This window comes from Chelonia mydas, chromosome 9, assembly GCF_015237465.2.
Source record: "Chelonia mydas isolate rCheMyd1 chromosome 9, rCheMyd1.pri.v2, whole genome shotgun sequence".
Classification (NCBI taxonomy): Eukaryota; Metazoa; Chordata; order Testudines; family Cheloniidae; genus Chelonia; species Chelonia mydas.
Window position 1 is genome coordinate 37,019,364 of NC_057855.1, and position 22,621 is coordinate 37,041,984.

At 44.5% G+C, this 22,621-nt stretch overlaps 1 protein-coding gene across 1 annotated transcript in view; it reads right to left on the reverse strand.

The window, feature by feature from the left end:
• Positions 1-21,378, reverse strand: part of SGPP2 (sphingosine-1-phosphate phosphatase 2) — an 86,655-nt gene extending 65,277 nt beyond the window's left edge. The window contains exon 1 of the mRNA XM_007058186.4: positions 21,098-21,378. Coding sequence (XP_007058248.3) covers positions 21,098-21,319 — 222 coding nt within the window. The 5' untranslated portion in view covers positions 21,320-21,378. The remainder of the gene's footprint in view (positions 1-21,097) is intronic.
• Positions 21,379-22,621: the final 1,243 nt, after the last annotated feature.

Sequence of the window (22,621 nt, forward strand, 5' to 3'; positions counted from 1 at the left end):
CAGGCAGACTCTCCCTTGTACTTTGTGCTGTCGGGTGAGGGGGGAGAGAGAGCGTGAGGGTGGCTAGGAGACAGGAAGAGGGGAAAACAGAAGCACAAATATTAACACCTAGAGCACACTCCCTAGCAAAACCTGGAAATTCACCCAAGGCCCAGCATTTCTATGTTCCTCTGCTGTGTCAGCAAATAATCTTGAAACCTCCTGGTAGTGTGTGTGAGTGCTGACCAGAAAACAAAAATGCAGTTTTGTGAAAAACTCTTAAGGTTTTAACATACTTTTTTTCAATGAAAAATTAAACTAGACTAATTTGTCTAAACTGAAACTTTTCACATAAATAATCTGCTTTAACAGGAAGGCTTCTCAGGTCCAAATTGGAATGTGTGGTCACACAGACACAGCCTCCAAGAACAGCCAATAGCCCCGTGGCTAGGTAATTCACCTAGGTTCAAGTCCCTGCTCTGTAAGGGTGGGTGTCTCTCTCTTTCTCTGAAATGCCATCTTGGACCAGAGAAGCCTTCCTGACACAAATTTTGTCCAAACGTAAGTGTCTGAAAAAAGTTTGTTTTGACAAATCAATATTTTCTAATGAAAAAAAAGCTGAAGAGTTCCCAACCAGCTTTAGTGCCTGATCTACCCCACAGTCAGCCTACTACTTCTCCCAATTACTATGTTAGCACACATGGCAGAGGTCGGTGCTGTGGAGGTAAAGATCCAAACACTGTTAGTGACCCAGGTTCGGATTCTAGGCAATAGAATTCCTATTTTACTGTTTTTAAAGATTAGGAAATTAAATAATAATAAACCCTAAATTAAAACATTTAGGTTGCAAAGAGAGGCACTCAAGATAGGAAATGCTAGAACTCAGGTTACCTGAATTCCGTCCTCCCTCTTTCAGTAGTAAAGAGTGAAGCAGAATACAGGTTAAGTTGAATACATGGAACTTTATTAAACCTTGTGGGCTATTCTAATCATGGTATTGAGTTAATTCCAGCCTAACTCCTTGCGTTCCCTGTTCCACTGGTCCCCTCAATATCAGTCCCTCTTGGCTGATACTGTGATACTAGCAGTGTGGCCAGCAGACAAACGCCATCTACCCATAGGAGCAGAACTATATTTTCAAACTAAAGATGAGCTGAGCGTACAGAATGGAAACCATATTTTGAGGACAGAGCTGTTGTCCCAGACTCTCATATAAGGAGATAATGCAAAAAATACGTGCCTTGCCCCTGGGCATTGACAGTGGTCTTATGTGGGCTCAAGAGTATGTTTACAGGCCAGGAATGAATACACAGCTCCATTTCATGACAGAAGGGTTTGAACCTGCCAGTTGTGTGATAACCACCAGCAGAAAGACTTACCACATAGGCTGTTCACTTGGCTATGGGAAAATGAGAATGGACTTATTTACCATGATTACAGTGGACTATTATTCAAAATTTTGGGAGGCTGATGCCCTACCTGATACAGGAAGCAAGTCTGTGTTTGGGAAACTGAAGGCCCACAGAGATGACATTCTGGGCACAATATTCACCCACAATGGACCCCAATTTGCCTTGGAGGAATTCAAGGAATTTGCATGAAAATGGGAGTTTGACCACCACATCTCCTCCTTAGCATATTCAGAGTAATGGCAAGGTGGAATCAGCTGTGAAAGCTGCTAAGAGTGTTACACAAGGCTGTTTCTTCTGATTCAGATCCCTTGCGAGCATCTTTGGCACACAGGAATACCCCCTCACAGGAGTTCTAAAATAGTCTGTTGCTGTGACGAAGCCCAAAAACCCTGCTATGAATGAGGAGGCCTGTTGCAGCCAGAAGGATGGTGATAACACAGAGGAGATAGAGAACAATCAGAGGAAGCATGCGCTAAAGTACAACAGGTTAGCCAATGACCTACTGGTAAGGCTAAGATTTTGTCATAGATATTTTTAGTAAAAGTCATGGACAGGTCATGGGGAATCCACGAAATATTCATGGAAGCCTGTGACCTGTCTCTGACTTTTTTTTCTAAAAATATCCATAATAAAAGGAGGAGCCTGGACAGCCGTGGGTGGGCTTGGAGCTCCAGGGTCCCCCTTTGCTGCTGGCTCCCCTCCGGGGGTCTCCCTGCCCCCCGCAGCAGCCAGGAGCTCCAGGAGTTCCCACTGCCAGGAGCAGCAGCAGGGGGCAGTGGGGGTTCCCCCTTTGCCCCACAGCAGCCAGACACTCTGGGGGTCCCCCCACCAGACAGCAGCAGGGTTCCCCCCGCTGGGAGCGACAGCGGGGTTCCCCTTGCTGTCCAAGGCGGCAGGGGACCCTGCAGCTCCCAGCCAGGGATGGCTGAAGTCACGGAATCCGTGACCTCCATGATTAAATTTTAGCCTTACCTACTGGCCATGAAGACAGGAATTCCTGTGAGGATCCAGCCATTGAAAAAACACCAGGAGGAGTGAAGTGAATTCAGGGAGTCATGAGGGGTGCAGTGGCAGCCAGCTCTCACGGGGTGACTGTACAAGAGGGACAAGTGATCTAAAGGGACAGAAGACACTTACAAACCAGCAGACAACACCCAGAGAAAGCCTACAGAGATAATCACAGAACAGAGATGGAGAATCATCTGGAGGTCACCTCCACAGAGAGGGAAGAGACTCCACCAAGAGTTTGCTAGCCTGGGAGAGGTCACTCCCAGTTTATTCTCCTCAACAGGAAACCAGACCATCTGAAAGACTATTTAACCAGCTGTGTTGTGGTGAAGACTAGACTCCAGCTCAGCTATGTGCTAGCAGCCTCTGGCCAAAGGGACGAGGGTGGGATCTGGGCAAAAATTATTTGTTTTAATGTTGATATTAAACTGTCTAAAATAGGGAAGATGTATCATGAGTGGAACTGGAGTCAGAAGGCCCATGTTCCCTAAGGGACTGACACTTTTGCTGCTGGGCTTATGCCCATCAACATGCGCAGCCATTTGTAATGACCAAATGTTGTTGCAAAGGTTGTCAGCATACTGGATTCTTTATCCACTCCTATATGCCAAAACCCATTCCTCACATCACAGATCGCAAAGACTCTGGCTTTGGAAAGTTCTATCAAAATGCCATCAATTGTGTGCAGTGGAAAATAGTATCTTTTCAAAATCCATTCAATGGCTTTGTGTCTACACAGATGTGTAACCTACCTGATGGCCTCTTTATCACCATGCTACTCACCCAGGCTGTACTCTCCTATACAGATACTACAATACCCCAGCTCTGCAGACTTTCACATCCTGGACTACATAGTGTTGCTTGAATTTTATTCTGTAATAAGCATACAGTTTCTACTCTGGGGTCTACGTCGAGTCACAGCTTTCCTTCAAGGCAGCTGTCACCTTTGAAAACATCCCCATATGCACTTAAAATTGTCTCCATTGTCCATTGGGACTCCCCTTTTCTCTACTTGCACTGCAGCTATAAAATTTGGACACTGCACCCTGATCAGATCCACGGCTTGTATGGCTATATTCCCCAAGAAGGGTCCATGGTGCTTATCATCCACCAACACAAACTTAAGTAGGTACTGTCTTATATTTCAGGTTATTTACTATGAGGTCACATTTTCCCCAAATTTGTATGTAGCAGTCACTGTGTTCATAAGGCTCTTGCATAAGGCTTCATCCCTTCCCCTTTGGACTGGTATCTAGTGAAAAAACCTGTGTCCTTCCATAGCTTTGTTTTGCTTTGGAGAGCAATAGGTCCTCAGGGCTTCTAGGACTGAGGCAGTGGTGAGTTTCAGAGTGGTGCAGACCTCTCTGTCTTGTTCCCCAATAAGGCAAAGTAACAATTTTAGGTTCCTGGTGGTATCTTGCAGCCTGGCCATGTCTACTTACAGCTCTAACTCCTCTTTCTACTGGGGTCCACTGCTGGGCTAGGTTTGTGTCTGCAAAATCCAGGGATCTAGAGGGCTTCAGACCAAGTTCCATAGCTCATGCTGCCAGCTGCTGCACTTCAGGGAATGAACAGTGTGACCATGTTTCACTCAGAGTAAGGCTGAATACAGGTTAAGCTGAACAAGTGGAACTTTTTTAAACCCCGTGTACTGCTCTGTCCATGTAGCTGACTTGCTTCCAGCCTAACTCCCACAGCCCCCACATTTTCTACTTTTCAATATTTTCTCCTCTTAATCAGTTCCGAGATTTTCCTTCATTTCTGGTTCTACCAGAACCCCCGCCCCCCACCCAAAACTCAGGACTTCAATGACAAATTCATCCCTGAGCATAGTTCATTTAGATAGAAAATTGCCCATTGAACCAACATAAAAGCTAAATTTGGAGAAGTCTATAATAATATCTACTCTCTCTTCTATCAGGTCATGTGTCAGGCCAAGGACACAGCCTGTGCAACTAAGAACATCCTCCAGTGTGAAAACAAAGCTATTCAACAGCTTCTTTTTTTAATTGATGATTAACTCAAACCAAAAGATTGCTATTAAGGAAGCCGCGCAAATAAATAAATAAAGCGGTGTATATTTTTGATAAGTGTGGAAGGTGCATCCCTCAGCCTCTTCAGAGGTATCCAATGTGGTGTTTGGGGTCACAAAATTTGAACAACTTTGGCATAGACTGTAGGAAATAGCATTGCAAAGAGGGGGATTTCCACATTCTTAAGCACCAACTGGAAGGCAGATGCTTGTTTTGGAAGGAACAAGAAAGGAAGGGAAAGGAATTGAATGATTTATTTTCTCCCTACTTGCATTGTTACTTCCTTATTGCACAAAAGAACTGTTCCTCTGTATTTTCATTAGAGAGGAAAACCAGGTTTGTCCCATGGTCTGAGGGGTACCAAGGAGCCTACATTTGAAATGTTTTAGCAAGTCCTGTTTTCCTCATTCCTCACACTACTTCTGTTAAAGCCAAAACATCTGAGGAATGGAAAAAATCCTGTTTTAAGAAAAAATTAGATGGTGAAAATTTAAGCTATATGGAGAGAGATTACAGAATTAGACTAAAATCCCCATCCTCCCGATTTCAAGAGATAGCCATCAGAAGAAATTTGTGAACTCAGTTGTGCTCTAGACATCTAAAATGAAAAGATCAGCAGCTGCATATTTGGACAGGAAAACTACTTGCCTCAGACCAGTGGTTCTCAATCTATTCTCTAGCAAGGTTCCCTCCCCCCCGCGGGCCACCTTTAGGATTTATGGTGCCCTAGGCGGGATTATTAAACTGATGCCCCTATGCCTGACTTGCTCTTAGCAACACAAACACAAGCTTACAGTATTGGAAAACTTGCCACATGCACTTTATTAAAAACAGTTTAACTTAATTAAGCACACTGTAATGCTGATGGACTAGCACTAAAGAAGTAGTGCTATAGAAAAAAATTCTGATTTATTGACAGAATGATGCAAATAATATAATTTTTTTAATTTGTCAACATTTTATTGGAAATTTCTATGAAGAGGTATTGAAACAAGGATTTGTTTTTAATTAAAAGCGATCTTTCTGGCTTTTTTGGCTGCAAAAATCAGTAATAATGTCATCGTATGACAAAGACAAAGTGATGTCTTGTTCGATTGCAAGAATAGCAAGACCAGTCAATCGTTCCTGACTCATTGTAGAACGGAGATAGTTTTTAATGAGCTTTAGTTTTGAGAAACTCCATTCTCCTGATGCTACTGTTATAGGAATTGTGAGTAGAATACAAATGGCAATGTACACATTAGGATATGTCAACAAGTTTGCTGATATGAATAAACTGTACAATGTCCATCACCGATTTTGCATGCGGCAACGTTGATGACAGTGTACTCAATTCTTTGTACAGTTCAAGTCCATTTAAATCAAAACTATCACCATGCTTCAGGAGGCTCTCTAGGTTCTTGCACTTCATCATTTGCTGCTCTTGTCTTCCTATTTTGTTGAATTTAGTTGTGTCATACAAAAATCCAAACCGTTCATGGTGTGCTCATAAGGTATTAAACCTTTCATCAACGGCAGATATTGCTTTAAAAATCACAACATTAAAAAATTCAACCTCAAATTTCTTTTCTGGATCATCTATGGGCTCATCTGCTTCTTCATATTCTGCTTGCCATTTTTTCCTTGAAACTCGTGTCACGTTTGGACATGGAAATTTTGGTTCTACACTGAGTGCCTGTGCAAGCTCTCTGACTGTAACCTGTGCTTCTTTGAATCCATTTTCTCTGTATTTCACTAAAAAGTCTCATGTGTTGTTTAGTAAGGTAAGTGTTGAATCAAGCTGCATCGTTGGACTCTGCATTATTTTGCTTACACTTGAGATTTTAACAAGAATGTCATACCATATTACGACAGATGTTAGAAACTTGAAGCTGGATATTTCAGGGGCCAATGACTATGCTTCACTTTTAGCTTTTGGATCTCTAGCTTCTTCCGAAATAGCAACCAGTGCTTCATAAACTTCCTCAGATTGATATCTCAATGTTTTTGCACTTTCTACTCTGCTTTCCCAGTGTGTCTCAGATAGAGGCTTAACGGTAACACCATTGACATGTGCTTTGAATATTTGCCATTGTCGAGTGGAAGCTGAAAAGAGCACGTAAATGCGTTGCAGCAAACCAAAAAAAGAAATAGCTTCTACAGAAGACTTGGCCATATCACACAAAATCAAATTAAGGCTGTGGCATACACACAGAACAAAAAAAGCTCGTGGATTTTTTGCCAGCAATCTAGCTTGCACGTCAGAAATGCATCCTCTCATATTGGCACCATCATCATAACCTTATCCTCTAATGTTCATTACGGACAATCCCATTCATTTTAGTTCATCAAGGAGAGCTTGAAGAAGTCCAAAACCTATAGTTTCTTCTACTTCTAAAAATGTGGTAAGATTCCTTGACTGTAATCTGTGATGAATCACTAATGTCGACAAATCTCACTACTAACGACATCTGTTCTTGATGACTTCTGTCCAGAGTGCAATCTAGAATTACGGCAAAATATTTTGCCAAAGTGACCAATAAAACAATTTTGTCTCTCTCTTTATCACTCATTAGCATGATCAGTTCATTTTGAATTCTTGGTCCCAAATAGTGATCATGTATTTCATTTTCAGTTACTCTTCGGAGATGTTCACTCATCACCATGTCAAATTTTCCAGCAGTTGTACAAGGCCCAAAAAATTGCCATTTTTGGGCTGGAATAATTTCTCAACGCTTCCTCTAAAAGCAAGATTGTTTCTCGATAGATATTCAACAATAGATAATAGACATTCAAGAACACGACGCCAATGCTACTTCTCTGACTCCAGCAATCTTTGATTTTGGGCATCAAGAGTTGTCTGATTTTTTTAACCTTACACTCAGCTCAAACCATTTGTGCAACTTTCAATGTGGTGTTGTGCCTCTTCATGTTGCGGTAATACATGACTAAAATTTTTCCAATCATTAATACCCATGGTTGCTATCTTAAAATTGCAACTATTGAAAAGCTTGCATGGGAAACAAAATATAGCATCCTTGCATTTAGAGTACACAAGCCACCATCTGTTGACAATTTCACCATTAGAAAGTCTTTTGTAGTAATTGTTTTCTGTGAATTTCCTATTCAAGACCTTTTATTCTCCAGGGCCTTTCTCAAGTATAATGGCACAGAATTAGTTGTTTAAAGATTGCGGCCATGTGTCAGTGTTATCTATATCCCATGCTAGTACAGTTTCAACTGTTGTAATTTCTTGTTTTGTTTCTGCATCTGTTTCAAATGATTGTTCTGTGTGATGTTGCATTTCATGAGCTTCGTCTGCATAAAAATTGTCTTCAGCAGTTACTTGATGATCTTGATCAACTTCGTTGTTTTCATGATGTACAAACTTAAGTATAGAACCCTTCTGTGCTTGTACAGCTAATCCTATTTCATCTTTCCATTTTCTTTTTTGTGACCTGGAAAGTTGTTTTTGATACAACATAACTTATAAGGTTGTTTTTTAAAGAAATAACTGTTTAAATTATCAGATTTAAAATAACTAAATATAGGATAGTCGTGAGTCTGTGACCTTGAGCTAGTGTGAAGACACCTCACAAGGTGCTCCACCCTGACTGAGACACAGTAGAGTTGGAAACCCATGTCATTTTCACAAAGCCACTTTTTAGTTTTAAATGTATAGTGGGCATCAGTCTTAATGTTAGTTACAACTCTATATCCACCTTACACTGTAAATAGATCAATGGCATTATCCAGTTAAATAAGCTGGGTTTCCAAACAGTGGCAAAATATAACCCTAGCTTTACTCCCAGGTAAAGCACAAAGTGACCAAAATGAAGTCAGCACAGAATCATCTCATCTAGATTAAGGTAGCACAGAAATGTTACAGGAGTCCTATTGTGCCTTATTTTTGTTTGGAAAGACATTCGCAATAGCAGCACGTTTTGGGCACGGCCAGAAATACATGATAAATCACTGCCTCTAACGTTCCATCAAAAACTGACATTTCCACAGCTCTAGCATGATCTGCTGCACCAATTCTTCACAAGGAAGTGTCCCTGGCCTTCTTAAACTCATATTAACCGTGTATTTACTTTATGAAAGTTGGACAAACATTGTGAAAACGTAAGACATTGGCTGCCCAACCTCACTGACTCACTGGGAAAAAAAAAAAAAGCAAGAGAATCTTAGTACAACATACGGTCACTCTATACACTAGTAAGGAGATGAGCATATTACAGTTGTTGGAGGGCTCTATTTAGCAGTAACAGGGCTATAGGAAAGCCAGTCAACATTTTTTGTTTCTCTGATGAAAACTGGCCCACTCCTTGCCCCAAACCAAACTTGTCACAAATAATTGTCAACAACTTAATTTTCTGTTTTTGGCTAAGATATTGATTTAAAAAAAAATATTGAAATTGGATTCAGGATTGTTAGCAAGCATTTTTGGCAAATAGAGTTGTTAAATGAATCTAAATGGCAACACAGTACTGTTTTCAGGCTTGGCTCACTCACCCCCCAGCCTGCTGGTCCAACAGCTGCAGTAGAGGAGGAGATAGGTGGGAAGCTGCAGTACCCCAAAATCCACCCCTTGGGGTGCAGCAGCAAACCCTCAGTTCCAATCACACACCAGTGGGCACCACCGCCAGCCTATGGTGAAGTTAGCACAGCATCTGATCTCAGGGACGGGGCACCCATGGAGCCACAGCAGTTCATCCTGCCCTGCGCAGCTCCCCTCCCCCCGCATGAGATGGATCACTGCCAGCCCAGGGGAGAGATGCGCTTCCCAGCTAGGGTGACCAGATGTCCTGATTTTATAGGGCCAGTCCCAATATTTGGGGCTTTGTCCTATATAGGTACCAATTACCCCCACCTCGGGTGATCAGACAGCAAGTGTGAAAAATCAGGACAGGCGGAGGGGGGTAATAGGAGCCTATATAAGAAAAAGACCCAAAAATTGGGATTGTCCCTATAAGAGTGGGACATCTGGTTACCCTACCCCAACCCCCATCCTGATTTTTCACACATGCTATCTGGCCCAGCCAGCTGCGTGTGACCATTCCAATCCTGGCCGAGGAGGTGAGTTACCGTCACTTTCATTCCTCAGCACGCAGCCAGTCAGCCCCCCACCCCCCCACCCCCAACCCAGCCCTGCCAGAGGGGAGGGGGGAGAGAGGGGTGCTCCGTGGGGGGGGAAAGAAGAATGGACGTTAGGGGGGGCAACAAAGGATACTGCAGCCGCCGAGCCTGCCTCACCTCATGACAGGGGAGAGAGTCACACTCACAGGTGAGTTCCTCCTTTCCCCACCCCTATTCCCTCCCCTTCCCAGAGACCCCAGCAGCCAATCTCCTCCCTCAGACTGTACTGCATTCAGCTCTCTCTAGGACCCAGCAGCCCTGCTCTTACATGCTCCACTGCTTCCCATCTGTCCGGACTCCCAGCACAGTGGTGCCCTAGGCAGAGTGGTGCCCTACGCGGCTGCCTATTCTGCCTATGGCTAAGGACGGCCCTGCCCCCCGCCCACATACATTCTTCAATTCCTCTCATCTCATCACCCCTTTGTTTTTATTTTGGTAGGGATTGAGAGGAAAGTTGACTGGTCTATTGTGGAGAGCTGTAAGGCTGCAAGTTACTTCAGGAGAGCCTGAGGAGGAATGCATATGTTCGCCTTTTCTAATATGTCCAGGTGTTTGCTATTTCTCAGTTTGTTGGCTTTTTGTGGATGACACAGTGCAATTGTGTAAGAGGATCATCATCATTCACTGGTAGAAAAACCAGCATGGAAGGCAAAGGTTCTGGGGTTGTTGGGGGTTTTTATTTTTTTTTAATACAGAAAGTTTTCTTAATGTTTGGCTTTAGAAGTCAATTCTAAGCTTGAAATTTCACTATGAAAGTTTGTCATTTGCTACCAACTGTGATGTATATTTAGCCTATGGCTCAATTAATATTGTTCATTTGGCTATAGAACAAGGTTTCTATTTTCATGACAATTTGACGAGTGGCACAAGGCAGCAAGATTTCAGAGAAACCAACAAGGCAAAATTTGATAGTGTCACAGTTCCACTTTCAGGTAGGTAGCTAATTTATTTCCTCCAGTGTAGTGCAACAAATTTTGTAAGTTCATTGATATGGGTGAGGGGAAAATTGGTTTCCTTTGCAGCTGAATTTAAAATCCTAAATCAAAATTTTCTAAACTTGGACTAAGTAAAACTTTAACGTGGTTTAAGAAGATGGTTATGGTCCCAGGTAGACTCTCCTCTACAAGGCAAAGCCATGTTATAACCAGCTTAGTGGACAGTGCTCTAATTTTAGCTGTGACAGTAGCACTGATGTGCATTAACTTCATCTACACTAAGAGAGTGATCCATTGTTGATGATGGTTGTAGATAGCAACATAGGTGCTGGAACTAGGGATGCTGCAGCTTGAACTGCAGTGGCTTGAAGTGGTTTCCATCATATACAGGATTTATACTTTGGTTCAATGGCTCTCAGCACCCCCACTATAAAAATTGTTCCAGCACCACTGGAAGCAAGTCCTTCCTTCACTCTTCCCAACATCATTAGTTGCTAGTGTAGACCAGGCCAAACTGATTCAAAAAGTTATAGGAAGTGTCATTGAGGCCAGGAGAGCAGTAGTTTGAACCCACTGTCAGCACTGAGTCATCTTCCTACTATCTAGAGACCCTAATGATCTATCAACACTGAAGAGAAGCTATTAGAACCACAAATTCAGGCACCTGAAAAGGTGAGCAGACCCTTCAAATCCAGGAGTGCTCCTAACTACACAGTTCTGCCAATAACATTGAGTGCACCTTCTTCATCAAGGCTTAACAATACATCAATTCACTATACATCAGCATGCTGCCAGACTTGAGGAAAACTGGCACTGCAGGTGGACTGTTGTCACTGAACCTCCCAGTTCCCTCCCACAATGCTTAGAGCATTGTATCCTCTTCTCCATACAGCAGCTCCTTTCCCCTTTTAAACAGGCTAATCCTAACCAAGGAACTCTGTCATCACTGAACAGTGCTTATTGGAAACACACCACTGAATGTAATACAAATGTTTAATACATATTTTAATACAATACAACTGGACTGGTGAAAGCCATGGTATGGTCTTCTCCTGTAAAATGAAAGATGACACTGATTAGACTCCTCTTACATACTACATAGAAGAGGGCAGGGAAGGAGAGAATGTAGTTTTATATTGCAATATTAAAAACTTATCTTAATATGAATCAGGATTGGTAGACATCAGGGAACTGACTGCAGCAATTTACACATCCCAGACACCTTTGAGAAAAACAACGGAAGAAACATAGCTGACCTCCAGTAAGACAAACAACAAAACTGTCACTAAACAATGACCTACACATGGTTGCTCCAGATAAACTAAACCATTTTTAAACCAGTGCAAATCCCTATAGGTAACTTTTATTTAGGTTTAAAACTGGATTTAAATTTAGCGAGTGTAGGTAGATTTAAATATGCAAGCTACACAGAACCATTTTAAACAGGTGTTTCCCACAAAGAGTTTTGCACCAGTTTAAGCTTAATTGTCCTTCAGAGATTTTAATTAAGGCTGGTGCAACTTGTGCATGTGTAAACAAGGCTTAAGCAAAGCTACCCACCCAACCTTAAGAAATCCTAGACCTCAATCTTACCAGCAGGTGAGACTCTAGCACTCAGCAATCCTTCCCCATGCCCAAGATGAGTAGTAAGTGTCTTGTAGGGACCATCACCACATCTGGCAAGGAGAAGAGTAACTTGTTGGGGGTCAGATGACTTTCCTAGGAAGGTCCTTTTCCTCTAGACCTGTCCTGTATAATCCACTTCTGTGAATCTCTGGAGTATGGGGGGAGAATGAGAAACCATTAACTCAGCTACAAGACAAAAAACATAAGCATAAAAGATTAAGATATTCAGTAAAATTACATAAAAATCAAGCAACTTACCTCCTCCACTAGCAATGCCTACTGTAATCGTTGCCAGGATTCCAGGACTGCAGATTTGGCGTTAGGATGGAAGACAATGGCCTCCAAGGACAGGAAAGAAGATGGGACTAGAACAGTGGCCCTGACAGTGGTGGACTGTGATGAGTCCACCCTTCAGTAAGGTTTTAGATTACCAAACACTGGTAACAATGGCAAACGTATGTCTGACTTTGTGGCTAGTCCACAGATAGCCACCTGTGGCTGGTCCCAACTAACAAATTTAGTCTTTTAGCTCAAGTCCTAGAGGTCTGTGCTTTGGAACTAGAGGTCCTGTGTTCAGTGCCCACTGACAACCCCTCCGGGGGATTGTTATACATATACTCCCCTTGAAGAATCTTAGATGAAATTCAAGACTTCAATCTTCATGTTCAAAGTCCTCCATAGGACTGGCCCAAGTTACCTAAGGAACCCTCCCCCCTCATTCTGCATGATTAAAACTTCCCATAACAGCTGCTTTCCACAGAAACAATGGAACCCCCAACCTTGATGAGAGCAAAAATTGGGTACATACCAAATGGACGAGTTTCCTAAGCAAACGTAGTGGGTTGACAATAGCTAAGAAAAAAAAGGACGAACAGACAGCTTAGGCCCCCCTTTTTCAGCAGTGCTGATCTGCAGGTGCTCAGCAGCCCCTCTGAAAAAATATCAGGCACCAAGTCTCTCCAGCAGCACACTCATATCTGAGGCTGGTTTTTAAAAATGTGGACTAAATTACAGCAGCTGTATCTCCTTGCCCTTTTGGCTGAAAAGGTCTTAGTTCTAGCTTTCAGTGAGGCTCCTGGGTTTTACTTTATAGTAAAGGTCTCTTATTCAGCTCTTGACAAACCAATCCTGAATTACCAAGTAAAATCAATTAAACAGAAGATGCATCTTATCAATGGAATTTTTCTTACCTAATAATAAATCTCCATTTTTTCATTTCTGAAGCTGGTGCAGAAGCTCCAGAAGTGAGGGGTCTTGTTTCAGAGTTTAGGTAAGAGGTCTCAAACTCCTGGCCTGCGGGCGATCTGCGGCCCAAGAACCTCCCCAATGTAGCCTGCAGGGTTCCAGCAATTTTGGGGCCAGGTCTCTCCCTTGGCCCCACCAACCACCCCAGGGTGCTCCCCCCCACACACGTCCCCCAGGCGATTTAAAATGGCCCGGAGCCCCACCCACCACTGTCAGTGCAGCGGAGCCGAGCTGCTTCCTGTGCGCTCACTCCATGTGGCTGCTAGCCCCTCCCTGCAGCCCGGCGGGGCTGTGTCTCCACGTGCTGCCCCTGCAGCCAATGGGAAGCTACGGGGGCGGTGCCTGGGGGCAGCAGCATGTGGAGGCCCCCCAGCCCGCCACACCTTGGAGCCCCAGGTAAGCATCGCACCCCCCACTCCCTCCTGTCCCCATCCTCCTTCCCAGAGCCTGCAACCCCACCCCCAGTCCAGAGCCTGCACCCAGCACCCAAACTCCCTCTGAGAGCCTTAGGCAGGTGGGGGGCAGAGTTCTGGGGGGGTGGGTTCTGGGTGGCATGAATGACATTATTGGCCCACTGGGAGGATTTGAGGACTGGAACTGGCCCTGGCCCTAAGGTAAATTGAGTTTGAGACCCCTGGTTTAGGTCAAGCTCAAAGTACACAAGGCCTTGGAAATAATGATGTTTCTAATAATAGAATCCAGAGGGGTGTATTGCTTCCTGGCACCGTAATAATAGGTACACTATCCAGCTAGGAGAGTTGAGTTTTTCTTTGCTCTTGTTTTGCAGATGGAGCTAGAAAAAGTGCCACATTTGAGGCCTGAAAACCCATTATGAAATAAGACCTTATATAGCAAAGCATCTATGTTTGAATTTCAAAAGGGTAAGGAAATATATTGGGGGAGGACAGAGGCTAAAAATCTATTGTAAAAAAAAAAAAAAAATCAAAGCATTTCAGATTCCAAAACATGATCCAAACTCCTTTACATTAAACAATATCTTAGTCTGCAAGTAGTCATTGATTACTGCATTTATGTGGCTGCAATGCATCTAGAATTAACAGATGTGCAATTTCTCCTAACCCATTCCAGCTATGGACAGATTTCATCTATACAAAGGTCAACTTACAAGACCCTTACCAAGAGTACATCTTTATCAGAGGTCAGCACTATATTCACTTTTAAAAAAAAAAAGACAGAAAGAGAGAGAGAGAGAGACAGGCTGATGCCAATATGGAAACATTATACCCATCAGGAGTCCTTTAGACAATTAATGTATCTACAGAGTAAATATAGATATCCTTCCATAGTTCAATGAGATGCCCTTGAGCATCTGTTGAAATGTTAAGACATCAAAGCTAAGACAACATTTATTCAAACTATTTATTTGGGGAAATTTATATTTCTCACCTATCCCTAAATTATTGTTATAACTTAAAAGAAATGTAGGAAGAAAATTTTATCTGATCTTATCTACAGAAGAAAGAATCATCCAGAAATTGGGACACTATTGGTAAGCAAAGGGAACCTTGTTTTAAAATGCAGTTATAGTTTGTCTAGAGCCTCCATTTGATTAGGAATCTGAACACTTGCCAAAATAACATGGGGCAAGTTTTTTCAGTAATGGTTTTGTGTTCAACTGCCAAGGACTTCAGAAACTGTCATGACTAAACTCCCTAAAAGCAAAAAAATTCAGAAATGAAACCCCAGTTAGTCTGTTACACTAAAACCACAAAGATGTTCAGGAAATCAGGAAGTATTAAAGGATGGTTGGCCCCAGGTATAATCAAGATTAGGGGCAAGTCTACACTACAGCGCTACATTGGCACAGCTGCACTGCGATAGCACATCTGGTGAAGACGCGCTATGCCAATGAGAGAGCGTTCTCCCGTCGGATAATTACTCCACCTTGGCAAGAAGCAGAAGCTATGGCATTGGGAGAGCATCTCCTGCCCACAATAGTGCCGGCATGAACAGTGCAAAACTTGTGTAGCTTGGGGAAGGAACTTTTTCACATACCTGAGCAACATAAGTTAGATCGACTTACTCAGTAGCGTAGACCTGTCCCTAGGAAATATTTAAGCACCTCTATTACTAAAGGTCCTCATCTTTTCCAATCCCTTCCAAAGAGCACCTCAATCTTTAGGTGTTTATCCTCATAAGGCTGGGAAGTACTATTAGTCTCATTTTACAGATGGTGAGCTGATGTACCCCCCGCCCCCAGCCCAAAAGTGACACTTGCACAAAGTCTCACACAGACTGTAGCAAAGCAGGAAATTGAACCCTGGTCTTCTAAATTTCAGGATAGCATCGTAACCACCATGTTATCCTTCCTCTGCCTATGTCTGCAGAATCTGAAATAATAAGTCAGAGGTGTGAACTGATCCATTCATCTCAGTGTGTATTAACTCAGAAAACCAATTATTTTAAATGTCAACATTGTTATAACAACTTTCTCTGACAGTTAAAGTATTAACTATTTCTCTGTATTAACTATTTCTGGAAGGGAGGATCCTATTATGAAGATTTGCGTAATTTACTGTGACTGCAGACCATTTTGACACTACAAGCAAGAGGACTTGGAACAGTACCATGAGTGAGTCTTCCTGACCCTCCAATCAAGAAAGAGCCAAGCAGAGACCAATGGGGCATCTGAGGCCCTCCAAAGGGGAGCGGAGTTCAAGAAGCCTCTAGGAAGAAAAGCCATGTAGGGAGAAACAGCAGAACCCATGTATTTAGACCCCAATGAAAGGAAGCTGATCCCAAGAACTAAGAGCATGAGTGAGCATACTTGGAACACTTGCACAATTTCATGTGGGTGAGTTTATTTTGTGAGCTGAGCTTGAAAGATTACAACTCCAAGTACACACCCTGCCCTTTCCTGAATGATCTGTAACAAATCCAATTTGATGCAATGGGAGACAACTGTACATGCACACTGCACCAGGCCCTTCTTGCACTTTTTCTGTGTGTAATACAAATGCATAAGACTAAATATGTGCATTGTAAATTTCAATCCTTCAGCGCTTTCCTTGCTTGGTCAAGACCAGAGAAAGCAAGGAAAGCACTACCTGTATACAGCCACACTCGCAATGGACAGAGCTGACTAAGGTAGACTAGTATCAGAGGGGTAGCCAAGTTAGTCTGTATCCACAGATGAAGTGGCTGGCTCACTACAAAAGCAATTTTCCCTCTCTTGGTATTGACACCTCCTCATCAATTATTGGGAGTGGGCCACATCCACCCTGACTGAATTGGCCTTGTCAACACTGGCTTTCCACTTGTAAAATAATTCCCTTCTCTTCATGTGCCAGTATATTTTTGCCTGTATCTGTAATTTTCACTCCATGCATCTGGAGAAGTGGGGTTTTTTACCCATAAAAGTTTATGCCCAAATAAATCTGTTAGTCTTCAAGGTGCCACCGGACTCCTCGTTGTTTTTAAGGTAGACTAATTACACTTTGGGGTTAGCAGCATTGGTGTAGCTACTTCAATGGAGACCTCTAGTGAATTATCAGTCTGGCTTAGTGACCTTAGGATGTTCTTGCTGGCTGCAATCTAGAAGGGGGTCTAGAAGCGATGGGGGTGTCAACATCTCTCTATCATAATAATAGTTGGAGGGAGAGAACAGCCTTCTTAAAAATTAAGGTAATTCAGGCAACATCTCACCTCAGAATGCTTCTTTTACATTTAGAATTGGAATAAGAACTTACAAATAATTTCTTGAATTAGTATCCTTAGTTAGTGCTGTGCACCTCATTGACCCAGGCTTTGTTTTTAGTCAAGAAGACTTCACTCTGATTTTCACTTGACAAAATATAGAGGAGAATTTTTAATCTATCCCCACTCTAGCTCTTTAGTTCCCTTTTCTGGCTATAACTATTAGGGATTGTATACACACAAATTTGTACCAGTTTAATTCAATCAATTTAGTTGAAGCAAACCCCTGTGCTGAGACACTTTTAACCAATTTTAAAATCAATATCAACTTAAGGTTGCCCTTATGAATTTACAGGAGCAAGCAAAACAGATATAAACCAGGTTTAGGCTGATGTGTCTACACAAAGTTGCGTTGATTTAGCTAAGTGTTTAAAAATCACACTTTTAGTTAAACTGGTGCAACTTTGTGTTTGAACCAAGTCTTTATTTACTTTCTGTTCTGTTCTCCCCATCCCACAGCTGATTAACACTTATCGTATATCCATATATCATATATCAACACCTGTGGCTTTTTGACCTGTTAGACAACCTTTTAGTTACGGGGTCTGATCCTCTGCCATGTCAATGGAGTGATGCAAATTTACTTCAATGAAGTTATGCCAGTTCACAGCGACTGAGGATCTGAACCATGTTATCTTTCTATCTCCTATGCAGAAACCAGCTATATTTATCTCCTTTCCCAACACCACTTTTTCTCTACAACATCCCCAGTACTTTGCCTTGTCATCCACCTTTCCCTCTTCTGACATGGTCTTATAAACTGACAAACTTGGCCATGCTCCTCAGATCAGATTTTCTTCATAGCCTTAAAAAAAAAAAATAGATAAAATGAAAACCAGACAAGTTTTATAAACCGCAGTATCCCTAGGTGATTTTGAAGTTTCAGATTAATCAATAACCCAGTGATCTAAGCATGGACACTATTTCCCCTAGCACCCCTCCTCGACTTGTGCTACATTGATGACATCTTCATCATATGGACCCATGGAAAGGAGGCCCTTGAAGAATTCTACCTGGATTTCAACAATCTGTAGACCACCATCAACCTCAGCCTGGACCAGTCCACACAAGAGACCCACTTCCTGGACACTACAGTGCAAATAAGTGATGGCCACATAAACACTACCCTATACTGGAAACCTATTGACTGCTATACTTCCCTGCATGGATCCATTGTTTACAGCCAAGCCCTAAGTTACAACCGAATTTGCTCCAATCCCTCAGACAGAGACAAACACCGACAAAATCTTCATCAAGCATTCTTAAAACTACAATACCCACCTGGGGAAGTGAGGAAACAGATTTATAGAGCAAGACAGGTACCCAGAAGTCACCTACTACAGGACAGGCCCAACAGAGAAAACAACAGACCACCACTAGCTATCACATGCAGCCCCCAGCTAAAACCTCTCCAGCACATCAATGATCTACAGCCTATCCTGGAAAATGATCCCTCACTCTCACACACCATGGGAGGCAGCCCAGTCCTTGCTTAAGACAGCCCCCCAACCTGAAGTAAATACTCACCAGCAACTACACAACAGAAACACTAACCCAGGAACCAATCCCTGTAACAAACCGCATTGCCTACTCTGTCCCCATATGTACTCTAGCATCATCAGAGGACCCGACCATATGAGGCACATCATCAGGGGTTCATTCATCTGCACATCTACTAATGAGATATATGCTATCATGTGCCAGCAATGCCCCTCTGCCATGTACATTGGCCAAATCGGACAGTCTCTATGTAAAAGAATAAATGGACACAAATCAGACATCAGGAATGGTAACATACAAGAGCCAGTAAGAGAACACTTCAATCTCCCTGGACATTCTATAACAGATTTAAAGTAGGTTTCAGAGTAGCAGCCGTGTTAGTCTGTATTCGCAAAAAGAAAAGGAGTACTTGTGGCACCTTTGAGACTACAAATTTATTTGAGCGTAAGCTTTTGTGAGCTACAGCTCACTTCATCGGATGCATTCAGTGGATTTAAAGTAGCCATCCTTCAACAAAAAAACTTCAAAAACAGACTTCAGAGAGAAACTGCAGAGCTACGATTCATTTGCAAATGTAACACCATTAATTTGGGCTTGAATAGGGATTGGGAGTGGCTGGCTCACTACAAAAGCAATTTTCCCTCTCTTGGTATTGACACCGCCTCATCAATTATTGGGAGTGGACCACATCCACCCTGACTGAACTGGCCTTGTCAACACTGGTTCTCCACTTGTATGGTAAGTTCCTACTCTTCATGTGTCAGTATATTTGTGCCTGCATCTGTAGTTTTCACTCCATGCATGTGAAGTGGGGATTTTACCCACGAAAGCTTATGCCTAAATAAATCTGTTTGTCTTTAAGGTGCCATCAGACTCCTCACTATTTCCATCTTAATTTCAGGAAACATTCATAATAGTAAGTGGCACTTCAGGGAAAGTTTTTACATTTTAGTACATCCTTCAACTTTTCCACATTTGAGATTTATTCAGGAGGCTATCCTACCATCAGCAAGTGCCACAATCTTTCTATTTGTTCAGACATAGCCAGTCAGCATTCCATCTGTTTTGCAGTTTGTACACAGACAGCAATGGTCTCATTTTCTAGTTTCAACTGTACAAAAAGTCACTGCTATATATATATATATATATATATATATATATACACTGTAACATTAGCCCTGTTCATGGCAACAAACAACAGCATAGACACAAAAAAGCAAATTATGAAAGCAAATCTAAACTCTAGGTAGCAATCAACAAAGAATCTGACTGTACAACTTCAAATGTGAAATTCAGTTACTCATGCTTGTTTTTGAAAGTCACTAGCATAAACAGACCTAGCAAACAGAAATTCTAAGTATAAAGTTTATTTTAATTTAGAAAATAGTGTGCAACAATTATACAAGTATATATATAAATTATACAATTTAATATGTACTTTTGGCAGGGTATCTACTGACTACAAGAGTCAAGAAATGACACTGTATACCTTGTACCTACAAGAATAAGTCACTGAGAGAAACATTAAAAAGGAAGTTCAATTGTTGAAACAAAAGGACAGATCCTGCAAGGCTAGGGTGGGCATAACTCCCATTGACTTTGCCTAGATAAAGGCTGCAGGTTCTTCCTAAGGATGTCTTGTATTAGGAAATTAAAAATCTTCCCATGTGACTTGCCTTGATTTACTCAAACTTGAATAGTTGTGATTTTTTCCTCACATTGTTTCCCATCCACTTGCAAATGCGCCACCTGTTTCTCCAGGTAAGTTTATAGGAAGGGTACAAAAAGTTCTGATTTTTTTTCATGTAACAATTGCAATCTTAGGTCCTGATCCAATAACTGGAGCCACATGGACAGCTTTTATGCCCACACAGAGCCCCACTGAGTTCAAGGGCGCTGCCAAAATGAAAGTGACTGCAAGATTTAAAGAGGTTACACCCTTTGGTATCAGCGCAAAGTAGAACTGATCCGATAATGGAAACATAACCAGAGCCTCTTTCGCTTTCATTTGAAATGTCATTTTCTAACTTTCTGACTCGCTCTTGCTTTAAGTGACCCCACCACTCCCTACAGTCCCTCAGTGCCTCTTTCCAAAGTTCCCAGGCTCCCAGTAAAGCTTCACACTTTTAAATCATGATGAATTTCTGCATCCACCTACAAGAGAGTAAAGTACCCTCTAACAGCAAAAGGTTATTAAGGAATTCCCCGAGGGGTACACGCCCTTCCACTTTGGCCTGCGGAATAAAGGAGGGGGGAAGGAAGGCAGAGAACAAGATCATTGAAAACACCCCTCCTTCCCCAAGATTGCAAGAGAAATGAGGCAGAGAGGACATGGAAATCAATAAATATCCCAAAGCCACTGATGCACCAGGAAAAGGAGGGGAGGGAAATGGGAACTCCCCCGCATTTACCCCACCGGGGAAGTGGGGGCATAGGCGCGATGAGAAGACGCCACCACCCCTCGCTGCTGAGGCTGAGGCTGGGGCTAGGGTGGGGGCTTCCCTAGTCCTGGCTGGCGAGTTACCTGCGGCGGGGGGCTGCTCTTCACACCGTTGGCCTCTGGCAGCCGCCGTCTGGCGGGGCTGCCCCCGGGGCAGGTGTCCCGGGCCGGGAGATGGTCCCCACCGCCCACGGTCCCCGCCAGCCCATCGCCGGCTCCTTCCCCGGCGGCGGGGAAGAGCCCGCAGCAGCGCTGGAAGCGGGCGACAGGCTGGGAGCTGTGGAGGCTGCGGAGCACCCGGGCCATACTCCAAGGAAGCGAGCGCCCGAGTCGCCTGCGCGCTGCGGGAGCCCCGGCACAGGCAGCGCCCCAGGCCGGCGGCCGCGGGTCACTGAACAGGTGCAGCCGCCTGCCCCGGCCCCAGCTCCGCCCCGCGCAGGTGGGCCTCCCCCGCCTGGCTCCGTGGCTGCCTGCGGCGTGCCCGCGCCGTCCGGCTCCCTGCACCGCACTCCGGCACCAGGCGCCCCTCTGAGCCCCTGTCCCCGGCACCATGGGGTGTGTGTGCCCCTCTGAGCCCGTCTCCCCCCCTCGAATCCCCTCCCTCGGCACCATGGAGTGTGTGCGCCCCTCTGAGCCCATCTCCCCCCCCCCGAAACCCCTCCCCCGGCACCATGGGGTGTGTGCTCCCCTCTGAGCCCCTGTCCCCGGCTCCATGGGGTGTGTGCTCCCCTCTGAGCCCGTCTCCCCCCCCCCCCGAAACCCCTGCCCCGGCACCATGGAGTGTGTGCGCCCCTCTGAGCCCATCTCCCCCCCCCCGAAACCCCTCCCCCGGCACCATAGGGTGGTGTGCTCCCCTCTGAGCCCCTGTCCCCGGCACCATGGGGTGTGTGCTCCCCTCTGAGCCCATCTCCCCCCCCCCCCCGAAACCCCTCCCCCGGCACCATGGAGTGTGTGAGCCCCTCTAAGCCCATCTCCCCCCCGAAAACTCCCCCCCCCCGGCACCATGGGGTGTGTGCTCCCCCTGAGCCCGTCTTCCCCCCCCCCGAGTCCCCTCCCTCTGCCACCATGGGGTGTGTGCTCCCCTCTGAGCCCATCTCCCCTGTCCCCTCCCCCCGCCACCATGGGGTGTGTGCGCCCCTCTGAGCCCATCTCCCACCCCCCCTGCGTCCCCTTCCCCGTCACCAGGGGGTGTGTCTCCCCTCTGAGCCCCTCCCCCTGGCACTGGGGTGTGTGCACCCCTCTAAGCCCATCTCCCCCCTGAGTCCCCTCCCCCAGCACCATGGGTTGTGTGTGCCCCGCCGAGCCTGTCTCATCCCCACCCCAGCACTGGGATGTGTGCACCCCTCTGAGCCCATCTCCCCACCAAAACACACACCCCCTGGCACCAGGGTGTGCGCACCCCTCTGAGCCCATCTCCCCCCCCCCCAAGTCACCTCCCCCTGCCACCATGGGGTGTGTGTGCCCCTCGGAGCCCCTGTCCCTGACACCATGGGGTGTGTGTGCCCCTCTGAGTCCCCTCCCCCTGGCACCATGGGTTGTGTGTGCCCCTCTAAGCCCATCTCCCCACCAAGACACACACCCCCTGGCACTGGGGTGTGTGCACCCCTC